Source organism: Pseudomyrmex gracilis, unplaced genomic scaffold (genome assembly GCF_002006095.1).
Source record: "Pseudomyrmex gracilis isolate BER0280 unplaced genomic scaffold, ASM200609v1 scaffold_204, whole genome shotgun sequence".
NCBI classification, from domain to species: domain Eukaryota; kingdom Metazoa; phylum Arthropoda; class Insecta; order Hymenoptera; family Formicidae; genus Pseudomyrmex; species Pseudomyrmex gracilis.
The window spans coordinates 18,787-45,580 of NW_018020788.1; the positions used below are offsets into that span (position 1 = coordinate 18,787).

Genomic DNA, 26,794 nt, shown 5'->3' on the forward strand with positions numbered 1-26,794 from the left:
ATAATGCGAGCAAAATTGCGAACGATAATGATTAAAATCTCTTGAATATATTAATTTCGTGTTAAATATAATGGCTGTGTGTGTGTGTCGACATTAAATTACATTAGGTTTATATTATGCGTTCGCGTCTGATATTAAAATTAATATAATATGAAGCTTTAATATTTAAGATATTGCTATAAGAGATGACCTTCTTAACGTTAATTCAATGTGAGTGTATGAATAAAAATCAAATAAAAACTAAATAATACTTTATACAATTAAAACAACGTATTGATGGGAAATTTTACATTGTTTTATGTAAGAGAAAGAGATATTTGCAAAGAACGACAGAGTAGAAACTGCTACTTGTTAACAATCTTACGTATAAAAAATAGTTCAATTAACCGACTAAATCGCGGAAAAAACAAACAAATTCGAAAACTTTCAATTACTTTGTTTACTTCAATTACTTATAGCCCTCAAGGCTACTGTTTTTTGAAAAATACAGAACGCGCGCACAAGATGTCTCGTCCCTGATGTAAGGGGAAGACACACGTCCGCACCGAGTACTTGAACTACCAAGGGAGAGAAACACAAGATGTTCACTCGGTGTGTCCCGGCCTGGTTTTCTTTTGGTACTGAGGTACAATGGACACTAAAGAAGAGCACACGCAAAGTGCCCAAGCTACCAACTCTTGCTACTTCGAAAAACACAATTAGATTCCAAGGAAAAAGACGCGCACGGCAATCCATTCCGACGGGTAGCTTCAGACTTAACTGATACCGAAGGAAAAGCACGCGCGGACAGTATCAGCGCGCGGACGAGACTTACAAACGCAAGACTAAAGAAAAACTTTTACCTTTTTTACCCAAGTTCAACGTTCAAACAAAGAATGCGCTCTCGAACGCTTGTTAACCCACGCTTCTTCGAACGTTGGTTAGCGCGCTTTTTCATTCTCTTATGTCATTAAAGCACAAGTGAGGATATAGATAAGATTCTTCGGCAACGAAAACATCGGTTATTACATTTTTTTTTATTATTGCAAATTAAAAACAAAAACAGACCTTTGATCAACAAAAACAAAACACAAAACGAACTCTGCTTATATTTATACTCATAATTAGTTGCGAAGCGTTTGTTGAATAGATAAAGAATATAGTTTTGGACGTTTTTTTTAATCTGAACTTTTCGATGTTTGATATTTATGTGTTAAATAATTTTTATATTTTATCGGCTGACTGAAGATGAACTAACTTAATATTAATTAATTAAGATGATAATGTTCACATGTAACATGAAGAATTAATATTAAAATTCAAACGTATTGTGATACGCATTACACATTTGAATTTTATATTGCATTATATATTGTTTTTGATTTTTTACACCGTATTCAAACGCTCACATTTTAATATTAAACTAATAATTCACAATACCATATACGTCTTTTCGTGAGATAAGCCCGGCTTGTACTTGTCGTTTCTAATTCTTGGCACCTGGTTCTAATAATAGCAATTTGTCGAGTTTGTTGAACGCGATACAGATCTCGGCGGGATGTTTCTTCGTGAAAATCAACGAGATTTACGTCCATTCGCCGGAACGTAATCGCGTAATAAAATGCGCCGTCGCGCGACAAGGGCATTGTTTCACGACGGAAATTCCAAGCGTCTTATAAACGCCGAGAGCATCAAGACTGTACAAATTGCTCGGCGACAAGGATATTTGACTTTCCCGTATATTTGTGCATCCCGTCGAGCCTGGAATAATTCACGAGCCCGTGGTTTGCGACCGCTATGGTTTAACACGTATGGTTTAATACGTCGAATACCACGGTGAATGCCGCAGTTGGTTACGATGTTTGACATCGGTGGAATTTTGATGCAATTCGTGGTTATCGGAATAGGTGTTTACATTGTGCCAGCTACAATTCTAGACTTTAATTACTTTTGATCACGCAGATATTGCTTTCACACAGTTATCGATTTTTTCTTCTAATTTGATCGGGTAATCGTTCATTAGTTAGAGAACAAATCACGTCAGTGGAAACACCAGCGCTGTTAACAAAAATTCAACTCAAATTGCTGCTAGCCATTTTTGTTAACGTATTATGTCCATCGCGATAAAAATTTCATTGTATTTTTTATATCCGGCTTAAAACGAAAAAGATATCGCAAAATCGAAAATGCACGGATTCGCAAAATCGGCGTTAAATTCAAGCGGGCGAAGTTGACGAGCACATCGAAAACTACAACCGCGCTACAATATCACCGGACAAATCACTCGACCTAGTCGGCGTAATAACATTGTTAATCGGGAATTAAATTATTTCGACGAAGCGCGGAAACCTATTTACCATCCCCAGAGCGATTATTTTCCACGCCGTATTTTGCGCGGCCGACGGAGAAACGAAATAATGAAACAAACGAGAATTATTCGAGAAGTATTGTATTATACGAGCGCGCACGCGCGCGCGCTCTTGTGTTTCAATGTGTATTTGATCCGCGATTAATCCGTCGCAATTTACGCCTGGGTGGCCGGCGCCCCCGCAAATTCGCGAACCGCAAATCAATGATAATCCCTCGATCGACGTGTATATTCATGCCGACGCGCGGCATGGATTTGCAACGCTTTTGTAAATCGACTCGCCTTGCTGCCGAAACGCGCGCGCGCGCGCGCACAATCGGCGGAAGCGATCTATAATATAAGTTATAAAAACGACCGAATATTCTCGATCCGCTCGCGATACATGATCGTCAAAACTTTCAATTATTTCACTTTATAAACATATTGCGATTTGTTTTCTACATAAGTGTGATTTAATTCCAAAAAAACTGTTGTTATCCTATATTAAAAAGGGCATCTGGACCGAGAAGTGCGCGTTTGGAGTTAAATATCTCGCACCTATTGTTGCCTCTTTTCCGTGTTGCCGATTGGTTGATTGGTTGATCGAGTAGAATCGAATCGGTAAGATCGAGAGAGTAAATAATGAAAAGCGATTTTGAGACTGTTCGTCGTATATGTAGAGAAAATTAAAAACGTAACTAAAGTCACGCAACAGGAAAGAGTAGAAAAACAACACGTGAAAATAACGTGACTGTAATTTATATTATATATAATATTAAATAATACATATTATACATATAATTTATTATATATTTATATTACACTTTATATTGTATTATATGTATTATATACACATACTACAGAGTAATGTCACTGACCTCAGCCGCGCAGCCTTGGCGGAGCACTGACCTCGGCCGCGCGGCCTTGGCGGGGCACTAACCGCGTGCGCGCGGCCTTGGTGGGGGCGGGGTCACTGACCGCAGTCGCGCGACCGCGGCGGGGTCAATGACCTCGGTCGCGCGATCGCGGCGGTGTTACTGACTTCGGTTACGTTATTACAGTATATATATATATATATATACATATATGCGTATGTGTGTGTATTATATATAGATATAGAATATTACATATAATATATATAATATTCTCTTTTTTACCCTTTTCCCTGTCACGTATTGTTTTTCCACTTTTCTCTCTCACTATTCTTTGAGTTTGATTTTCATGCGTTATTTCTGACATTTCTCATATGTGTATTATATAGTTTATAAGACGTATATAGTATCTGTCATCGCGGTGACAGGTTGTGTTCACTGACAACACGTTAAATAAAAATAACAATAGCGTGCGTGTAGCGAGCGCCTGTGTTGTGCTAGTTAAGTGAAAAAGAAAGAATCTATAGAAGAAGCAAAATGGACATATCAGAAAAAACGCGACAAGTGATAACCAAACTACGGCATGCAACAAGCAAACTGCGATGTAACTGCGACGTTGGTGAAGCGTTCTTTCTGATCGCCCAAGCGTCACGGATACTTCCGCAGAAAGTTAACCGAGACTTAAAGGAAAGCACGGGAGTAACTAACGTTAATCCGATTAGATGAGATACGAGATAGCGGAAGGTCGTCCTCAACTTCCGTCACTTTGCATCAATCGGACCGCGTTAACGCTATTTGTCTATCTTTCGCAAACTTAAAAATGAGAGTATAAAAAAAAATCTCAAAAAACGATGAAGCTTCACTGATCTGTTAAGATCGATATTATTTCGAGAACGAATAACAAGCGTATTTGTAAAATAGAGTAATTACAAAAACATATTACTTTAACATTTTTATCATTGTAATATAAGATCAACCCTTTCCCGTCGAAGTCCGACAAAGAACATTTACCGGTTGCGGTCGAGAGCCAGATATTTCTCGGATATTTCCCACACGATTGTTCGACTGTTTTGTCGATCGTGCGGCTTTTTTCTCGATATTACACGTTTGTATAAATTATCCACTACGACTAACTGAGTACTCATTCTTCTGAGTGCTCCGACCGGAAAGAGAGTTAATAATTGCTGAAAAAGTACTGCGCAAAATTACTACTCGCAGCGGAATTGAACGTGTGACGTGAAGTCGTTTTTTCCTGTCTTTGCGCAGGCTAGAAAAATATATTTGCTTTGATTGTCGAGATTCGACGTCGATGTTTAAGCTCGCAAGCGGGAATTACGCGACGATGTACCCTCGCAACAATATTTAACCTGCAGCGCACAGTGGCCTCGTGAAAAAAAAAAAAAAAAAAAAACGAACGATCGCGAGCAGGTGATTTAACGTCGACCATGTCGAATATCGACCACCGTTCGTGCCAATATATTAGGGGCAATAGGTTCTCGCCACGGGCGATATCGCCGTTGTAACGAAGGTGCGATAATGCGTTCGTGGCACACGCGTTATATTGTGCCATTTCTTCCCGCTAACATACGTACAATTGCTTTTCATGACGTATACTTGAATCAGAAATAAAATGTTGCTGGGAGAAAAGTCCGTTTGCTAGACATTAATTGAATAATTTAACACACGTAGATTTGAAGATAATTTAAATCAAAAGAGAACAAGTTCAATGTATATTTAAATACATACGCTCCCAAAAATATCTATAAAAACCGTTTGTAAAATTTATATTTAATTTCAAACGTTTTCGAAAAAATCAATACAAAACCTCGGAAGCAACAACGAATATTACGTGAAAAAGTAAAAGTTATATCTCTGTTGAAAATATCTTCTCATTGTTAATGAATAAAACCGACAGACAATTTTGAATATTTAAGAGAAACTAGTTTGCTCTTAAATTTTCGTTTCTGATGAAAGTCGTGCACAAAATGAATTATGTATAGAATATCTCATGCGCCTGTCGCAAAAGTGCACAAAAAATCTGATTACGAAGGTAATTCGCAGATGACAAAATTCGCAGTAAATAAGTCATTTTTTATTTTTGTTTTTTTACGTTTCCGTTTTAATCGCTTTAATTTCGCCGAAATTAAATTGCTAGTTAAATGTACAAATTAAAAGCAATTATTTCGAAATTAAAAAAATTAACGATTATATATGCTTTGGAATGTCGAACGAACACGGACATTTTAAATACGTGAATTGTTGCTTAATCTAAGCAACAATTGCTATAGCTGTTAGTATTATTTCCGCTAACAGGAAGCGATGTTTGTTTTGTCATCAAACATTGTACCAATTTTCCACAAATCGCCCCGCGATACGTTTTGTTTCTACTGTGTCGGTTGAATGAACATTTTACATGTACGAGAGAGAGAGAAAAAGAGAGAGGAAGATGGAAACTTGCGATATATCGACACTTGTCGAAATATCGACACTTGTCGAATGACACGAATGAGTGGTGAACATAAGAATTACAATTCGCTCGAGTCGTCAAAGATAAATAGCTATTGATTGATTGCGCGATCAATAACAAAAAGATATCTAGCGTGTCGAAAAACTAATAATTTTACTAATGAATTTTTGATATCTTATTGTATAAATTACGCCAATAAAAGTCATAAAATTCCGGGACATTTTTCAAAACAATTTTCGAATTGAAAACACTTTTTGATTTTGTAAATTATTCAAAAAAAAAAAATCAAATCAAAATCAAAAATTATACTTCTATAATGTCACATGTAAATAAAGAAAAACTTGAAGAAAAACCTAGATTAAAAACAAAAAACAAAAAAAATAATTCCTCTGCAAATTTCCCGTAAAAATCTTTTTGTAAATATAGAAAATATATTTGTTTGAAGAATTTTTTATCTCCGCGCTCGGAGCGGATCTCACGTACACGTCGAAAATACATCCGGTCCGGCGGCCGCGAGCGGGCGCAACCGGACGTCGGGTCGTCGTAGATTTCCAAAGCACGCTCGTCGTTATCACGTACGGGTCGTTAAACCTACCGTCGGTCGTGAACTTTCGAAATAATTGCGAATCCGTGGAATTCGATTACCGCCGCGCGCGTCGCGTCGCGACGCGGTCGTGGAGAACGGCCCGAGGGTGCGGGCGCAGGGAGAAGAGAAATGCAATCGAATGGTATCCTCCTCTCCCCCAGTATGTACGCGACGCGCGATTGCCATCCGTTTGGCGTTACCAAGTGTTTCCCGTTTGTCGGGGGAGGCGACGCGATCCTTGTTCCGTTGGTTCGTTTCTTCGTCGCGTGAAAGTTTTATATTGTAACAACGAAACTTTTCCGCCGACCAAGTTTTGTCGCTTTTGCCTCTCGCGGGATGAACGCGGCGATCGGCGAAACGCGAAGAACTGATTGTATAAGAAGGGAAGCCGAGTAGGAAAAAGTCAGGATATGGAATAAGTAACTTCAGCGATGAAGGTTTCCACTGATTTCTTTCTGAATTGCAGGTGAAACAGGCAAACAATGTAATATATATATAAGAATAAAGTTGAAGAGAAAAAATTAATAATGTAACAATTATGTATTGCCCTGTATGTATTTTATTTGTTATTTTATGTAATACTTTTACAGATTAAATAATAATTTTATCAAGCGAATAGTCATATTTTTATTGTAAACGTGTAAGTCTAAGCTTGAATGTTCTAATATTGTTAGGTAAATGTAAACAGTTTAAAATTAAATATACGTTTACTTGAGTAATTTAGCAAACTACTAAAAGTAACTTATATCATGTTAAAATTAGTTTTATTTATGTATTAAAAAAAATAATTTTTCTCCCTCTCTCTCTCTCTTTATACATATATATATATATATATATATATATATATATATGTATTTTCTTTTCTGTATTACTTTTCCACTTTGATTATTTTGCGCTTAATGTCAAGTAATAAAACGTTTAAGTCCAGAATTAAACAACGATTGAACCAGTTGTGTTTGAATCGCTGACCGCTTTATCAAATCGAATTTCGTGCTCCCTTGAGGTCGCCGGATAATTCTTTCTCTCCGCGAAAACAGAATGCGAGAATCGAGTGGCAATTGAGAAGAAATTAATGAACTGCACCGCCAATATGTGTCGTTGAAGTGAGACGGAGAACTTCCTGAAATATCACGTGTATTTGGTACAACTCTCGTATCGCCTAATCAAATTATGCCACTTGAGAAGACCAATGAATACGGATTCCGATAATCTCGCGATAAACCTTATGGCTGCTATGACCGCTACTCTTAATCAGGATTATTGAATTTGCGACGAGAATGAGAAAAAGAGATGTACAGAAGACCGACATTTTTATCTCTGATTAGAAAACTTTGTGTTTTTACGTAATATAATTGTTCTTTTTTTAACTCTCAATCACCGATCATGAGTCGTTTTCGTCTCTGGCCCAAAATAACTTTCTCTGAAATTTCAAGAAAGCATATTTGCTAAAAATTATGAATTAAAACTTTTTTTTCACTAAATTTAATAACGGTTTTTTAAAATAGACTGTTTGAAGTGTATATACAAATTGTTTTAGATTTTTTTCAAGATATTTAATATTTTTAAAAGGCCCAAGACGAGACAAACGACCATTAATAACCATGATCAGAAAATTAAAGTGCCGAAAAACACACTATCGGTGGTTGAGAATTAAATTATGTTTAACTCGAGAATACGCTCGTAATATCAGAGAAATTATTAATAAGAGAAACAATAAAGCTCTTTTGTGCCAATCCTGATAAAGTATATCTAATTTTTTTTTGTAATAAATATAATAATATTTATTACCAAGTATTGAATGACGCAAAAAAAACAAACAAAAGACGTATGCGGAAATTATCGGATGTATAATATTGTTATTAAAAAATCTTTGGCACACAGAAGATTTTGTCGTAACAAACTTACCGCAACTAGCAATATTTTCGACGTTGCGCATCGAGATGCGCAAAGTTATCGCATTTGTGTGACACGTATAAAAAAATTTAAAACAAAAATGTTAAACACATTTTCGGGTAAAAACAATATGTCCGAAATGCGCGAATTCATAGTGAAAAAATTCGAAGAAGACCGGTGGTGGTCAGAAGTAACTATAAAGATATCTTCAGACGAGTGAAGTTGTCACGTGAATCAGACTTCTTTTTTTGTCTGCCGCGAACACGGAGCAAATCTGGGTTGCGAAGGGATCGAAGGCGAATGGCACGGCTGGGTGTCGTGTCTATTAGAAGGAGGTAGGAGTTTTATTGCCAAGCTGATAACGGATGAGCAGTTTTACCTCCCGGTCGGTGTCATGATTCATGAGTCCTTCGCGAAGGATGTGAAAGAGTACGATCTACTCTCCACTCTCTTTTCGTCCGCGGCTTCACCTTCTTTCACCTTCGTCGTGCCATCTCCGCCTCGTAAAATCGGGTGAACATATTGTGCTTGACTCTCGTTCTGCTCCGTTCACGGCAGGGTTTCTCAACTAACCTTTCACACAGGTTTGAGAAGATAACGTGCCGTTTTAGAACAAAAGACGAAGAGAGGAATAATAGGATTATTCACAATCATATAGCAAAAAACCAACTGTAAAGTGAGTTTCCCATATAAAAAATGCTAGCTCTTATTCTAAAATCATAAACCATGTTATACGCGTAATACTTTTAATGCTTTCTTATTTGTATATATAAATTAATTATGTTTATCTGTATAACAACAATTTTCTGAAAGCAAACTTTTTTATTTTAGATTATTTTTCATTACGTTAAATAATAGTTGATTAAGTGATATTTAAAAATACGTGCGATGAAATACGTACGTTTCAAGTTTACCATTTGAAATCTATGTTCCATGATATATCATAAAAATCACTTTCGTAAAAAATTATGGTATCGCATGAGGCAAAACAATTCGTTTCTTTTTTTACATCATCTAGGTTTATCGATATGATACGAAAGTTTGTCTCATTTAGATTGGAAATACCATTGTTATTGACTTGATATCTATTTGTTAGTGCTATTAACTGGTTACTTCCATCAAAAAACCTTCTTGTTATCACTTTTAATCCGCTTGGAAATTGCAAATCTTCCTCACTGTCTAGAACGACCTCCTTAAAAATCAATATGTATTTTCATTGATAAAAGTAATTACTAAAAGACTTTGAGTATAAATTTGAATAAGAAACTATCCCACATTGTCTGTCGTATGTATGTAAATAATTGACAACCGGTTTTTTTTTCCGTCAAGAACAGTGCGTATCGATAAAAAGATTTTAATTTTTTTTTACTTTTAGTATTATATATATATATATATCTAAAATGCTTATTTTTTGCATATATCAAAAACGCTAATTCAATTTGTTATATCGAATACAGCAGAAGATAATTATGTTCTTAAATCTTACCGTGTTATTAAAGTTAATGGGTTTGGAACTATCTGCGCACAAAATCGATGTTTGCGGTATATTACTAAAAAATATGGCACACTCCTTGGATGCTATTGGTCCTGTTTGACCTTGTAATATACCCGCGTGTACAGTTGAGGCATCAGTTTCATTGCTACTTAAAGAGTCTTGTAGCAATGTACTATTTATCTTATACATGTTGGTTCCCGCCAAATCAGCATAGTACAAATCTAAATCATCATTCTTTATAAACATTAAAAATTTAAACAGAATTAGCGAAGTGTCGACCACTAGTACGAAGATCACGATGCTTTTTGGTATCAATACATAAAACAATTAAAAATAATTGTTAAAAGAAAAGAAAGGTCGAAGCGTTTGAAAGTTTGAAAAATCGAAATAATTTTGTTTCCGATAAACGAGTACTTGCCATTCTTCATTAATGTCAAACCGAGAATACCGTCATCAAGAAAGAAAGAATTGTTTGCTATAGTGAAAGTGGAGTCTAAAGCGTTAGGCTTCATATAATTAGATTCGGTTCTATGGATTGTTGATTCACGTGCGTTCCAAGTCACTAAACCGTGACCTTCCGTATCAGCCATGTATACCTAAAAGTTGACACGTGTTTGCGATTTATATAATTTTTTAACTTATTGAATTTTTTGTGAGATATGTCCAATATCAACTAAATATTTATAAAAAATATAAGAACTAACAATTGCGTTATTTGTTATGTCGATACAATCCCGAGCATAAACAACAGGTGTCACTAACAAACCAATTCCGTTTTCGTTCGTGGCGACGTTATCCGGGATAATAACGAGCTTAACCAGTAAATTAGTGTATAAATCAAAGATTAACAATCGCGCGGGACAAACTTTTTCTTCTCCAATTTTGCCACAGTCCAGAACAAAAATGTGATTGCATTTAATCTGACATAAAAAGAAATAAATCTTTTAAATCTTACGTCGTACATCATATGTGCAGATAATCAAGAACAACACACAGATCCCGAGAAAAAAATGGAAAACGTGTGATCATGTGTGATCATATACGGATTGAGTATGTGATTTTATATGAGATTATATAAGATTTTTTATATAAGTCGTAACGTGATTTCACGTGATCGTGTCAAGATCAAATCCGAAATTTGGCGCGATATGATTTTACACGTGATCGTAAATAAATATAAAAAATTGTATATGGTCATATAAAATCAGATCAGAAATTTCACGCGATCTGATCACTTATATATAATCTTATATGATTATATGTTTCTATTTTTTTCTCGTAATGTAATAATGCAATATATATATATATATATGTTATACATTATTATATTATATTATATTATATATATATATATATATATATATATAATATAATAATGTATAACAATTATGTAACAAAACGTGCGTGCGCTCGCGGAAGATAATACAATTGACAATTAGTAGCTACTCACAAACACTCTAAAAACACTTATAATTATTTTTCCGTTACAGTCCGTTGTATTTTCGTTATTCTTGTACCAAGACCAATCTGGATACGGACTCAGAAGTGGACCTCCTTCTCCCATTTGGTCAGTTACTGTCATTACACTAGCTGGTACTCCCTCGTTTCTTATCGAAGTGACGAACATTCTTCCGTCTAAGAGAATTGTTTGTTTTTTTTTTAATGATTTAGAAACTATCTTGTTGTTTCATTGGCAATATTTAAATACCCGAAGAAAAAATAAAAAACGTGTGATCATGTGAGATTATATATAGTTTTATATGATTATATAAGAGATTTTATATAAATCGGATGTTTCACTTCATGTGATTGCGTAAAAAATCAAATTTGATGTTGCGCGCGATCTGATTTTATATGATTGTATAGAAAATCGTGTATTAATCGTATAAAATCGTATAAAATCAGATCCAAAATTTGGCACGATCTGATTACTTATATATATGATCTTACATATGATCATATGTTTCTATTTTTTCTCGGGTGTGTACAACAAATAAACTATTTGCACAAAGAAGTGTTTGCATTTCTCGAAATAATCACAAGATAGATTAGATTAAATTTAAATCAGCTTGGAACAAGCTTACCATCTGCTATGTCCACGTCGTACAAAATGATCGAAGTCTTGTTATAATCGTCGGAATCTGTCGCGTTCTGCGTTTCTTGTGAAGATAACTTAGCGACAAAATCAACGTACTTCCATTCGTGCAAGATTTTGGATTCGATTGCAATTGCAGTCGACAGAAGCGATGCAACAAGTAAAAGACGCCTCATTTTTGCAAGTATATCAATCAACTGTGTGTTGCGTATATCTCACAAAATGTAAAAACTATACGTACACTATATTGTAAATGCGTATATCGCGAGTGCAAGCGCTCAACAAACGTCGCTTGCAAAGTCCGGCTTAGAAAGTATTTACTTTTTTTTAGTTTGAAGAAGATACTACGTATATATATATTCTTAAAACCACATATATTATACGTTCAAGAAACGATTATACGTGACCTTACATTTACATGCATAATAATTGCGTTTGCTTGTATGCAAAATGAAGCACGCCTATCTTATCAATAGAATTGATTTCTCCGTTTCGGCAAATCATTATACCGCGCAACAATTTTCTTATTTACTTTATAATTTTTCCACTTACTTACTTAGTCGCCAATAAGAAATATTGCAAAAATAATTGCAAATAATTTCACAAAAAAAAAAAAAACATTATCTGTTATACGTTTATTAACTAATTGTAGGTTTTATTGTAGTCGCTCTTTCAACAGATTTTTATCCAATTAAACATTCAGTTCCGTTGAAACATAAATCGCGCGTAAAAACTTTGAATTTTGAAAAATTCGATAAAATTCGATAAAAAGAGTGCAATCAACTTTATGCAATTTTAATTAACAGATAAGTATTAAAAGTAGAAAATCTCTTCTACAAGACACGTCTCTGTGAATTTTCGTTCTTTCTCGACGACTTATCGAACCGTAATCTCAGAATCTTCTGCTCTCCGTGTTTGACATTGATAGGGCGTGCATCCTCCCTTGTGGCACGCGCTCGGAAAACTACGAGCGTTCCGGAGAGGGAACGAACAAACGAATAAAAGCAGTGAAATTGCTGCGTGCTTAACGAGACGTCGTCGTCCCGTCGAATAAACTGAGGGCCTTATATTGACTGTCGCGGTTTTCACGTGTGAAATCGCTGCCGAATGATTTTCACGCATTTATTTCATTCTGCGACATTGATTCCCGGAAATGCAAGTCTCACGCATGATTTAACGTTAAATATCGACCGTGTTACATTTGGTACCAATTTAGATCGTGTTTGCAAAAATCTGCATATAATCGCTGCAAGTAATTTCTGTTTATTTTCAGCAGCATTATTCTGTTTATTCTAAATAAAATTGTTACATATTTAGAAAGTTTAAAATGTTGTTACATTACGTAAAATTGTATTTAAAACCACAAACGTTATATATACATATAACATAAATATATATGTATACATACATATATATACATATATATATAGATATATGTATACATACATATATATACATATACAAAATATACATACATATATACATATGTACATATATTTGAATGTTTTGAATATATATATATATTTGAGTGTTTTTTTTTCGACAAATTTCTCCGGAAGTACACGTACACACATACACAATACGTACTGCACAAATATAAAAACGACAATTTAGAGAGAATGCATGCACTGACGATAGATGAGCTAGGGTTAGAAAGTGATTGAAGGACGTCTCATAGCCCTGGGGTCACCCCGTGATTGGTTTGACGGGATTTAGCCCCTGTAATACCAAGCTCGACGTCTGCTGTTGCGGTCGGCTTTGGTCGACGCATTACCGGAGGGTTGTTAGGGTTAGCGTACTGGGGGTAAACACGCTCTCTTGTTCAGAGAACCGCTTGTCACACATTTTGAAATTTGAATAATTTGTGGAATGTTTTTGCAGTCTGATTGCAAAATTTGTTATAATTATTGTTTTTAGAACACACTCAGAAAAAATTCTTCCTTTTCATAACGTAACTTTTATAATTCAGATTCTTTTATTAAAAATATATATAAAAAAAATCATAAACACGTAATAATTAGATATATACTTTCTTTTTAATATGCATTTATATATTGTTTGTATAAAATAATTTATACATAAATAAAAAATGATTTAGTAAACGAATATAAAAATTCCTGTTGTTTGATATATTATTGATGCAGTATTTTTTGCTTGATTTTTTTGTATTGAGCGCGCGTGTGAAGATATTTGCAACGGATCCGCGTATAAGATAACCGTATTCCCGTATTCGCACCCATTTCGCTCTCTTCCGTATTCCATCCCATTCGAAAGGGCTGCATTATAGATCGTGTGAAATCCAAGTGTCTGACCTCGATCGGCGGCGGCGGTGGGTCGCGTTAGGGATAGAGATATGTGAGGAAGAGAGAGCGCGCGCGAGAGAAGCAACACACACACATCGCAGTGGGCGAGCAAAAGACCGCGAGCGCGAAGGTGGGAGAATCATCGTGCGAATTTTACGCTAACCCGATAGCTGGTTGGAATAGATTACATCGATCGGTAAAATCTATCTGTGCGGATAACGCTTCTGTAAACGGCCCAGACATTGTCAGCACGTTTCCATTCCTTGCCGATAGCTATAATGTCTCTTTCCGTCTCGGCGATTTTTGAGAGATCTGTATATTATTTTTCTTAGATTTTAGAAACACACCGCTGACAAAGAGACAGAGAGAAATATCACGGAACAACAGTTAAATTTACTTATTCAAAAACAATTAGTAGAATTAACAAACATAAACTTTAAACTCTGATTTTGATACATTTCATTTTATAGATATAGGTGTATTGAATTTTTTTTTTATATTTTATAAAAGAAACTTTTACCACATGATAAATATATCAAAAAATCTATACGTCTACAAAGGCAAACAGGATAGGTGGAACGACGAATTCCGCGCACTCTTTTATTTTAATTAACAAATTTACTTCGCTATTATTGCACGAGACAATTACCGCGATTTCTCCTGACTTTTAATCAGACAATTACTTTATACCGTTTACCGTGTATTTAATCGCGTTACAGCTTCAATGCTTTGCTTATGGAATAATCGTGCGCCGAGAGATTTTTACTCCGTTTCTTTGTGATAGAGCGAAACAATGAATTTATTCCACTCCCAAACACTTACTTTAACAATCACTTGAAAATACGCGTCAATTAAATTAACTTTTCTACAAAGGGGATGGTACACAGCCGGGAAGATTCGAGCTTATTCTATGTGGGACTCGACGAAGATATATTCTTGTACAGAGTTTCGAGGGAGAAAAGAGATTAACAATTTTCGCGGCATATAACAACCACTTACGGAGCTGCGCGAAATAGCGTTTCAGCCGACATATTAGAAAATATATTGTATGTCGTCATATCTCGTTCTCGCGCAGAGAAGCGCGTTTCTTCAAACGAATCCAAAAATCTTTAAAGAGAAAAATATATTTTATTGCACAGTAAAAGAGCTTTATTATTTTCACAGTAAAAATACTAAATACGCGCGATATATCCCCGATTGTATTCTCGTCGGCGTAACAAAAGTAAGATTAATCTTAGCCGGAACCAACTCGATAAATTCGCTAACTCTCTTATAATTCGCGTTTATGCCGGTTACACCGGGCAACGTTCACGCTTTAGAGACTCCTATCGGAAAACGCGCTTATTCCGCTCCCTCTAACTCCGTCGCAATTAGTCGAATTAATTACACTAGCACTACAGTACCACGAATAAAGCGTGACCTCGCATTTCCCGCGTCGCAACTGTGGAAAATTCACCGCTATACGAATGGCGACATTAAAAAGTTTCGCGCGTTTTCGAATCGCGAACTTTCCGAAAGTGCCGTATTCTTTCTACCAGTTGCGGATCGGCAGACCGGATACAAGATGATCACGGTCAATTACGTTCGGAAAATTTTCCGCACTAAGAAGATCGTCCGCTGTTACTTTACGACATTGCTCTGAATTTTACTTAGCGTCATTGACGGTAAGTACAAAAATAATCTGTATGTAATTTCGAAATTGAAAAATACTACAATTTCTTTTTAACTGATTGTAAAAGGAACTTAATTAGTTGTAATAAAATTAACAATCTACTTACTCTCTTGCCATTTTTGTATAATTATTTAGGATTGAAAAATTTATACATATGTATAAATTGATACTTAAAACACTTTTTACAAAATTTTGTGACTTTTTATATTAAAATATTGTTTTTTAAAAATATGTATTATGTATATTGATTTGTAGTTTTATTTTAAACTTGAACGAAATATATCGGAATGTTTCCCAGTTATTAAACTTCGCGAATCAATTTGTATTCTTCTCAAATATGAAAGCGAGCGATTGGAAGTCGCTGCAAATAGAGACGTTATAGCCTGTCGCTACCGTGACGTGGAAACTTTTCTCATCGTAATACATTGCAATCAGCGGGTTTCCACAGCATCGCGATCGGACGCGCGCGATATCCGACAATGAAATAAGTAATCATCATTATTATCGTGGTTGTTCCGGGGGAAAAAAAAAGAGAACAGGGTTGGCAAAAGTTTTAATCACGGCGCGACGACGAATTGCAATTAAGGGAAATAGGAAGAGAACGGTCAAGTACGGCGGAATCAAAGAATTGGAAAAAAAGAGAACAGGAAGATGAATAATATTGTAAATTATACAATAGAGAAAGAGAGAGAGAGAGAGAGAGAGAGAGAGAGAGAGAGGAAGAGAAAGAGTACGGTTAATTAAAGTTTTAATATATTGTTACCTCTAAAAAGAAAATTGCTGGCTGCGTATTAATTCAAGTGATTTTATTCGCATGAAAATTCTCAATAATTTTCACTGTTACATTTTCAAACAAATTTATTTTTCAATGTAAATTAGTAACAATGCAAATTCTTTTTATTAGGTAGAAAGTACGAACATGGCTTTTTTTTTTTAATTGTAAATGCACCGAGCGTGAATAGAATTCCATGACAAAACGCTCCGTTGTATAAAAACAAATTATGAATAACAAGATAAGCTTCTATTTTCGGACAGACAAAATCGCGCACGTATAACGGAATATGATACTATTAAGCTTTTGTGAGATTAATATTTTCTGTACTTTTCACGATAACGCGCAACGGGTTAGAAATGGTACGTAGTCAATAGATTTACAGATCGATAGTTATCTCTCGGCGAGTTAATAGCTTGCGCGCTGAAAACTCGGTCTCTTGTAGCACTCGATTCCGTCCACGCCGACGACGATAATGATAACGATTACGGTAACGATACCCTACGTACACCGAGGTAGATTCCAAGATGTAAGTTTGAGCGCATATATGTCCGCGCGCGAGCAAAAATGCTCTTTTTAAAAAAAAAACGGCGCATAAAATATTTGCAATCACGGTATCTTTAATTTATCAGCGCTCTTCACGTTTTTTCGTGTCGTAAAACCAACCACGCATCAGCAAATCTGAAACTTGAAACTCGATGCATAAAAAAATTTACATTTGGTTAAAAAATTATTTATGCATTGTTATACATTGTTTTTTTTTACCAATTTCATAATTTTTTTTAAGAAAAGAAAAATATAGAATATTTTAATTACAATTTTGTTTTGCAATGCTAAAATTTGTTGTGTAAAAAACTTCTTACACGTTTGTTTATGAAAAAACACGCTGACGTAAATAATTTGTGCACTGTGTTTTCTTTTTCTTTCTAATATATTATATAATTTTTGTTTTTTTTTTATTACTAAAGACAGACTTCAAAATTATATAAGTGTTTTGTACTTCAGAGTAGATAAATTATTATCTCGCCTTTTTCAGCTAGTTTTTTGCGATGAGAGATTTGTCGAATATTTTACTTTGCTAAAAACTACTGGTTTTAGCACACCCCGTCATCTGGACCGTGTCACCGTATCACCGACACGGAGATGGAGTTTCTACTTGTAAATTGTACGACGCGCGCATTCCAACGATCGTGGAAACTCACCGACAACGAGAATCTGGTAAATTTAGTTGCTATTGTGGAAAACGAGAGTTGTGGGACAAAGGAACTTTGTCTCTACTGGCTGTAATTAACCGTTGTATCGCAAAGTGCGAAGACTATTTAACGCGTTTGTCGTGTTGACTAATAAGCGAGTTTCGATGTGATTTTTCAACATTATTGACTTTTCGCCATTACGCGTTGCAAATAAACACTAACCATCTCGCATGTTCAGCTCGCATGTTTATTTATTTGCCTTTTATACGCAAAAACAACTGGTTGTTGCGGGTAATTGCTAGTTTATTTACTTACTGGTTATTGATTGCGTGATACATTTTATATACTAAAAGTAAAGTTTGCTCTTTTTGTGTGTGTGTGTGTGTGTGTGTGTATCTTTATTTTTCAGCTCGCTTTTTAGCATACAGTTGAAAATCAATACTTTCCTCAATCCATCCTTTTTCTCTCTCAAGTGCAGCGCGGAGGTATACCGCGTGTTTGTACATGGTAATGCATTCCACGTTCGAAGCGCAAACAGTCCTTATCTCACCGCTGCCATTCGTGAATTAAGTATCGCGTAAAAGAAGAGAGTGCACTCGGATACAAAATTAATTGCTAAAGTTTCTGCGCCGCTTTACGAGCGTAAAGTTTTTTTTTTTTTTTTTTACGCTGTATACATATACCCGTACAGAGTTTCGTCGTTACAGTCTTCCTGTTTCTGACAAATTACTTGATGAATGTAAAATCAATTTTTTTCTATCTCTCTGTATCTTTCTCTCTTTCTCTTTTGTAAAAAATGTCACGAATACTTTTATCACCATGTTGTTTTAATGTGTCACGGTTCGAGAAATCTCGGAGTTGGCTTTGGTGAAGCAATTTAATTCCGAAATTCAATTCGAAATAAAACAAAATATTTGATAAAAAAATAATTTTCCTCTTTGCACTCTTATTTAAACAAAACGATCTTCCAACACAAGTGTACTTGTGTGCTGGTCATATTGGAGAAATTAATAGCTGCGGCGAAGAAATTTTATAAAGAAATCTCAAGAAAAACTCCTTCTCGCAAATTGGTCGACAAACTCGTCATCAACAGAAACAGCGGGGAAGTAACTCGGGAGACACTAACTTACAGAAAACAACCATCACACCGAGTACAAGTTAGGAAGGTTGCACTTAGTAACCAACCATTTTTTACATCCAGGCAGTAAAACTCGCAGGGTGCTACGATAATTTCATGCAAACGGCCGTCAACGAGTCGTACAACGATCCTACCTGCAGCGAGACGCCAGGACCTCTTCAAATTATGTACATCGTTATGTGCATCGCAGCACGGGCGATAGTGGTGGCGATGGTTTATGAAGGTTACATTGCGTGGGTAAACGGCTCGCCCGACCGCACATAAAAATATTCTACTGCTCGCGTATCTATTTTTGTTGGAACTTCATCGACGTTGTCCGGGCGTCTCTCTGACGCGACGATACGAATATCTTTAATAAAAATACCTCACATATAACATTCTATTAAAATATTATATTCTATTAATCTCAAACTCCGAATTAAACAAGTTAAGTTCTGTTATATTCTAGTTATATTCTGTTAGTCTCAAACTAAATAAACAAATTTATTAAAAAAACAACCACGTTATTTCGTTCTACTCACACAGAAGATTTTCAATAAAATATTGTTTAGAAACCGTCAAATTTATTCACAGAATTTGTATTTTTTATATATAGATTTGAAAGAACAAATAGAAATATATTTTTTGATTAATTTTTAATTTCCGAGAAAGTTGAATGTAATTTAAATCTTTGTTTACCATGCTGGTCTTAAAATAGTGCTTGAAAATTGTTTATAAAAGATACGTATATACATTTGTTGATAATGTAAAGCCGATGTGCGCGCTAAAGCATGTTTTTAAAAATATAATTTACGATATATATACGCTTCTACATACACATGGAAGATATGCTTTTCTGTTTATCCTTGTTACTCAACTTTTGCGAACACTGCAGTTTTGCGTATAGTTTGCTCTACAGTTTCCGTATAAAACACCGAAGTGCTCTGCTGCTTTTCTCTCCGTAATCCGTCAATTTCAGAGAAGCGAGCCGTACTTCTCCCCATTGCTCTTAAAATCCATCGGGAATTTTGTGCTTATGTAAGTATATGTCATTTTCAATTATCTCTAAGGGGCTAAAGCTGCATGATATGACGTATGACTTTTGTTTTCACGTAACTGTTAAAATCTTACGAATATATACACAATTCAGTGATTTCGATCGACAATACTTTCATTGAACAATTAGCAAAGTATATTTGATGTACCTAATGTATTGTAGAATGATATACAATATTATTTGTTGACAAGGTTGCGACAAACGTTAAGCCGTGACAAGATAACGTCGATTATACGTCGAAAGAGTAGCTCGATAACGGTCGCCGAATAAACACACGTATATCTATTTATTTTTGTTAAAAAGCGTTTTTCTCTTTCGCGACTCCGAGTTCTCACAAGCCATCGGTAATATGTGTGATAACATCCTTCACTAATTAAATAAAAATTTAAATAAGAAAATTATCCACAATATTGCATATAATATTGCACTTAACCCTTCAAAAACAAACTGAGTCTCTCACACTCATCGTCAAACTTTCAAACCGGTATCTCCAGTAAAACTTAGTTTTTTTTTTTAAACGCTTATATCTTCGAAACCCTTATATCTTCGCTCGTTTGCTAAAAATTTTTTCAATTTTTTTATCGACGCATAATCGTTCGTTGGAACGTTCAATTTAAAAACAAATTGAAAAACTATTGATTTTTTTTCGCGGAGATATGCGATTTTAAAGTCGCACGGGTCTCACAGACCCGGTCTGTGTCCAACTAGTAGGCATTTTTGCAGTCTGTTCACGAAGAGTTAAGTATTAACTTAATCCTTGTGTGTGGTTGCAAAATATTATTATACAATTTATTATATCATAGAATTTTATTATTCCAGAAAGAGCTTGTTTTTCTTCCAATAATTTTTTGTTAGCGTACACATACAATAGAAATTTTTTTATCCTCCAAAAAAAAAGGCGGCAAAAAATGTTCTCAAATCAAAGACGCGAAGCTTAAATGTTTGCTTTTTTTTGCTGCTTCTTATATTATCTATTTACGACCGTCTTGGCGTAATCAGCGCGCGGCGAAGCCGGACGACGTAATCGCTCGGAGACGATGCACCTTGAAACGACTGCAACTTGCATTCAAGCTGCTCTTCACGAAATTACGAGAGAAAATTCCGAGCGAGATAAAAACACGCGGTTAAAGAGATCCGCGCAACTATTTCGCGCGAAAACAATTCTAGGATATCTGGCTGAGAAATATAAAAGCCGCGTGTTTGTTCTGTCCTTACGTAATTTTCTTTATTTTCAATGCGGCAATTCCAATCGAAGTAATTCTAGTTGGATCCCATAAGAATAACATTGCAACGCTCTTGCAATTTCGAGCTGTCAAATTTTCTTGCACGTTAACTTGTTTCGAATTCACGGCTGTCCGATAATTTCCGATTCCTTTCAGCTCGTTCGTGCGGGAAACGATATGACAAGGATAAAAAAAAGCCGTAGACTCTCTCCGAGAATCGGTTTTTTCCTCGCAATTTTCTTCCGCGAGCTTTCTCAGGATCTCCTAAGTGAATGCAAAACCGTCTTCCTGGATTTTCTCTCCACCCGTGCGTACCGGAAACGAGCGGAATTCGGAGCGAGCCACCGTTTCCGCGTCCTGTTCTCTTCCGACGTTTTTCTTACCGTGTAATCTTCCTGAATTACGTGACGATTATTCTTTTTTTTGTCATCTCTTTTTCCTTTTTTTTTTTACATTTTCTTCATCGCTCCAGCTCGTTTGCGGTCCTAAATTCGCGATGTCAATGAGTGTCTGCTCGCTGTTAATATTAACAGAAGAATACCACAACTGTACGTTTTTTTGTTACGTAGTACATCGAACAAGAGATAAGGCGATATTTAATTCAATGCCTCATTAGCCAGACCCGCTTTTATGTAGCCGAAATTCCATTTGCTCGATGGCGAATAATGTTCACAAGAGGCGGTAGCACATAATGCCATTGTGCTTTGCCAACTTTGATCTGCCGGCGTAACGTTCGTCCCACTGTGTGCGAATGCTGATCAGATTTCTGACTATAAATACGCGATATTGAAGATGATCTCTTTTGCGAATCAATTTGCGTACTTCTCGACAGTTGTCATTTATTCTCTAATACAAATATTTAACTAAATATAAACAGATATTGTAATAGATATTTAATTAAATATCAATCCTCCATTGATATATTTTACAATTTAAAGAATAATTTCTGTTTAAACCTACACACATGCCGTTAATGTACGTTTTTAAACAAAGATTTAAATCAGCAACTAATTTATTTAATAAACATTATTATAATAAATATTTTGCCGAAACAATATTTATTATATAATGGTCTTACAAATACGCACGTATTTAAGATTGTTATTTGCGATCACTCATGTGATCGGATGCACAATGATGGAATTTTCGCAACGCGAACGTCTCGGTGATCCGATATCCATTATCGAGACGGGCGAACAAATTCAGTTTACGAGTGTTTACCGGCAGAATTTCCTGGCGGGTCGCTCTCCGTTAATGGCAGGTTAACGATTTTCCGCAGCGCTGTTATTCATCGTCGCCCGTGCCATAAACTTCGTCCACGCTTGACCGGGCTAATAGCGGTCCTTGCTAAAGTAACGGCCCTTCCCTAAATCGAGTATTAAATCGGGCGATAATAATCTGTCGATCGTGTCTTTGCGTTAACAGCGTGAGTCCGCAAAAGTCTTAAGAGGCTCTTTAGAAGCGTTGAATTGTCAATGAAGAATGGCTTTTGGCAATTACATTTGTTAAACGGATAACGCTAATAACACGTCTAATGCAATTTTGAAGCGCAAAAAAATGTCACACTTACAGAAAACTTATAGTTGAATCAAAACTAAGTGCACGTATAAAGAGAGAAAGAGACAAAAAAAAAAAAAGAATCTAAACTAACTTTAAGTGATTGTTAAAATTCGTACTCAAATTGCACCATTTTTCCGAGAGATTATCATAGAAGAAAGTACGTCAGAAACTTCCGAATAACACAACACTTAAACTCAAAATGTAATACAGTACGTCATTTTGAGAAATGAAGACGTTGATTAGAATTACGACGTTCAGACACAAATTTGAACAAAGTTACATATTTGACACAGATTCAACGTACTGTTGTACTTTGACTAAAAGGATAGCGGAGCGCCGCTCGTCGAGATCCTAATCAGATCCGTCTGATGACATCCGTGTTACGACTACGTGAGCAGAACGGAACAGATGCGCAGAATATGCTCCGCAGCGCAGAATTGCTGTAGAAATTTCGTACGTGCCTCGACAGACTACTTATTGCATTAGCATAAAGGTCTTCATTATCAGATCTTTCGCTTGAATGTTTTTTCCAATGTAATATCAAAAATTTTAGAAAATTGTATCTAATACAAAGAAGAAGTTTTCAACGTATAAGAAAGCTGCCGATATATATATATATATATAGCAACGAACACAAGTAAATATAAAATTGTTAGACGTACATATAATTTAACGATTGCAAAATAAGAGTAATTGTGAAATCATTCGGCTGCTCTCTTATACGTTGAAAACTTCTTCTTCTTCTATATATATATATATATAAATTGACTCGACATGTAAAATCTCATATATATGTATATATACATGAGAAAGAAAATAACATCTAACTTATACGAGATTTTACATGTCGAGTCAATTTTCAGTCCACGGTAAGTGCTTTCAACTAACTGCCATCTGATAATATTGTACGAATAATATCGACAGAATAATAAAGTTCGTTTCGATTTTACGACCACATAAACGTTGAATCACACGTCCGCATCTGCGTTGTTCATTTCGATAAAGCGACTAACATATCGTACGTAGTAGGGCGAAATTAATTACTCGGCCGTTAATTCGATATACAGTCAACGACAAATACATCAAGCTGTAATTGCAATTACTGCGTAAATTAATCGCAAGAGACCGAGAAGGGTCTTACGGATTGCCGGCATCTCGGATGATATACATGGGGGTGGGGGCAACCGCGGAATCCACGAAAATGAGTTCTTCGTGAATTCCGTTATGCTCCCGATACTGCTATAATTTACATCCAACAGGAGATGGTGTGTTGTAGATGAAGTTTTCTCCTTCTCTCTCTCTCTTTCTCACACACACACACACGCGCGCGCGCGCGCGCAGAGAACTTGCGGCAAGAATTAGAATACATTGTGATTTGCAGTAGCGCGAAAGCGCGCCCTTCGAGCTCTCACATGCAAATTTTCGAAGAAGTTTGTTCGTGGAATTAGTTTCTTATATATACACGGTTCCTTACTCAAACAAAACGATAATTATATATTATGAATAAACTTTGGAATTTTGCCAACTACATATAAGAGCCACTAATCGAAGAGCCGAACTTCTCGCAAAGTGGTTCTCGATACTAATTAATTACGACAAATTGACCACAAGTGACGCTAAATTGAAGTTTATTTCGCGTAAATTGCAAATTAATCCTGTACACGGAATATTTGCTTGGTATAAAAAGAGAGCAACGCCGTGTTGAAAAGCCATTTGCGCAAATAGAAAACCTAACATCGCAGGGATAACCAAGTTAGGAACTCGCTTCGTTGAAAACGCGGAATAAGATTTGCGCGCGTGCGTGATTTGTAAGAAAAATATTTTTTAATCCAGATCTCAGATTGCGAGAGAGAATTCGCGATAACAATTATATATATACGCCCGTAATTTTCCGTCTCCCATGTGTCTGAATTTAATTTGCATTGAGAAAACATAAAAATTTATCAAAACTCACGATCCTTCGCGGCAACATCATGTAACATTTACATGACATTATACCGGTGTTGTTTGCTCTTCGCTGACGCTGGCGGTCGTGTCGCCACTTGGTAATTAATACCGCTAATTTTTTTTTTTACGCGGAACATCACGAGAAAATGCGCGCTGAATGGAAATATCTCAGCCAGTTCTGTCGGCAATAACGATGTTTTATATCGCGCGGCGTTGAAAAAGGACTGTCACAGCGCACGCGGACGCGGAAAATATATTTTTCCTGTCTAGGCGGGTGTGAAAATGAGATAAAAAATCTTGCTCCACCGCGCGTGCGTTATACAGAGCGTATGTCACGACAAAAGTATTGTTCTTAGTATCATAAACAACAACTATATGGTCACTACTACTGCGCGGCCACTACTGCTTGATCACGCGATATTAATTAACATTTTTTTCCCGCCTCCGTAAATATTATTTTTGTGCTTCGTATATTTAAAACCAGCTGGAGTGTGGTAAACAATGTGTTACGAGCAAATTTGCGCGGGTATATAATTGATATCGCAATAAGCGCAAGTGAAACTGTTCGTAACTCTTTTTTCATGTCAATTATTTTTGCCGCGCATATGTTTTTTTAAATAACAGAATTAATTTTTACGCTATTTATCTTTGTTTTTGAATTATCTTTGTAGCTGCGTCACAAAGCGAACTCAAATGTGTCTCACGTCACTTTGAAAAAAAAAAACATGGTCATTGGACGTCTTGCGAGAATAATGAGGAGATAGCAATGAAAGAATCAGTGGCGTCAAAAAACAAAAAACAAAAAAACAAAAAAAGAAAAAGAAAAAAAAAATACTGCAGAAAAATAGCGAAGCTCGACGAACGGTGCAAAGACAATGGCGGATAACGACACGGAAAATGAGGAAGGGAACAGAAAACGAAAGGAACGAGAATCGAAAGGAACGGTACGCGCCTGTTACCGTATCTCAAGACACTTTACTTAAGCTGCCTTTCACCTTCCGACTGTTGGAACGATTTAATGCACATTCATGGCGCAGAAAATAGATTCCTGATGGCCATGAAGAATAACTTCTTAACGAGACGATTTATCAAAGCCGCGACGCATCGCCGCCCGATGTAAATGTCGTCACGCCACGGTATTATGCACCTCGTCGAATGCGACTCGATAAGATGGAACGTAACGCCACCGAGTTTCCGACGCTTTTATGCAATATCAGATTTATTGCTCCGAGCCTGGAAACTTTTATTCTATTAAAAGTTTCTTAAACATATAAAAGAAGACTTTTTTTATAAACACAAAAAGAAAGTGTTCTTGATTTTCAATTTAAATTTAGATAGTCAATAATTGTTTTAACATTTAAGTTGTTTTTTTTTTTTATCCCTAAACGGTTTTCTAGAACATATTTTACAAAATGATACTAACACAATATCTAATAATATTAACTATACTTTACAAAGTATCTAATAGTATAAAAAATAATTAATTATACAAAATATCCCTAATATACCCCTAATAAACTGAGAGAGAGAGAGAGAGGCAGTTTAATTATATTTCCTAGATCTGACAGAAATCAAATTTTCTCTGTAAATATCTGTGATAGTGTGTCTCGAGATCACGCAAAACTTACAGGAATGACTATTTCATGTGCATTAAAATAAGATCTCTCGAAAAGCAAAAGCATCTGAGATACAAGAAAAATAAGGAATACCTATACAAAATGTAAGAGAAAACGCGAGCAACGCGATCGAACGCGGTAGAATGGGGAAACGAGAAAGAAGAGGTAAAAACTACGAAAGGACGTAACGATGTAATATCTTCAGAAACGGCGGACGAGAGCGACTAGATTGTATATCGAACCGCTTTATTTAAGCCGTTTCTACTTGCGTTTCTCCAACACGCTATACTACTCCTACTTTATCACTCAGTTTCATTTTTCTTTATTTGTCTCATTCTCTTCTCTCTCTCTCTCTCTCTCTCTCTCTCATTTTCTCTCTTTTCCATGTTCTCACTGTCTCTGCCGCATGGATAACGTTACGCGACGATAAGCACAGACTCCTCGATAACTTTGGCAGAACTGCGACCAGCCGAAATAAAGCGTGTGGAAACACGTGCACCATCGCCGCGGTAAATGCGCATCCGCGGGTTTTGCGCGTGAAATGAGAGAAGCGACGGAGCGTTCCGAGTTCAGTGGCTCACATTTGAAAGTTACTCACAG

At 35.9% G+C, this 26,794-nt stretch overlaps 1 protein-coding gene and 1 long non-coding RNA gene across 2 annotated transcripts in view; both read right to left on the reverse strand.

Moving 5' to 3' along the window:
* LOC109858446 overlaps positions 1-26,794 on the reverse strand; it is a 53,665-nt gene that overhangs the window by 16,121 nt on the left and 10,750 nt on the right. The gene's annotated exons all lie outside the window — the stretch shown is intronic.
* Positions 8,865-12,044, reverse strand: LOC109858445 (major royal jelly protein 3-like). The gene is made up of 6 exons (XM_020435705.1): positions 11,724-12,044; positions 11,090-11,274; positions 10,344-10,559; positions 10,058-10,235; positions 9,631-9,860; positions 8,865-9,336 (listed from the first exon to the last, which is right to left on the reverse strand). The coding sequence occupies exons 1-6, from the start codon at positions 11,908-11,910 to the stop codon at positions 9,055-9,057; spliced, it is 1,278 nt and encodes a 425-aa protein (XP_020291294.1). The 5' UTR covers positions 11,911-12,044; the 3' UTR covers positions 8,865-9,054.

Bases quoted from the DNA above. Each gene is read 5' to 3' on its own strand.
- LOC109858445 (XM_020435705.1), bottom strand. From the start codon at position 11,910: ATGAGGCGTCTTTTACTTGTTGCATCGCTTCTGTCGACTGCAATTGCA. The intron at 10,236-10,343 runs GTTAGTTCTTAT...GTCAACTTTTAG, and splicing joins ACATAACAAATAACGCAATT to GTATACATGGCTGATACGGA. The intron at 9,337-9,630 runs GTAAGATTTAAG...TTGATTTTTAAG, and splicing joins CCATTAACTTTAATAACACG to GAGGTCGTTCTAGACAGTGA.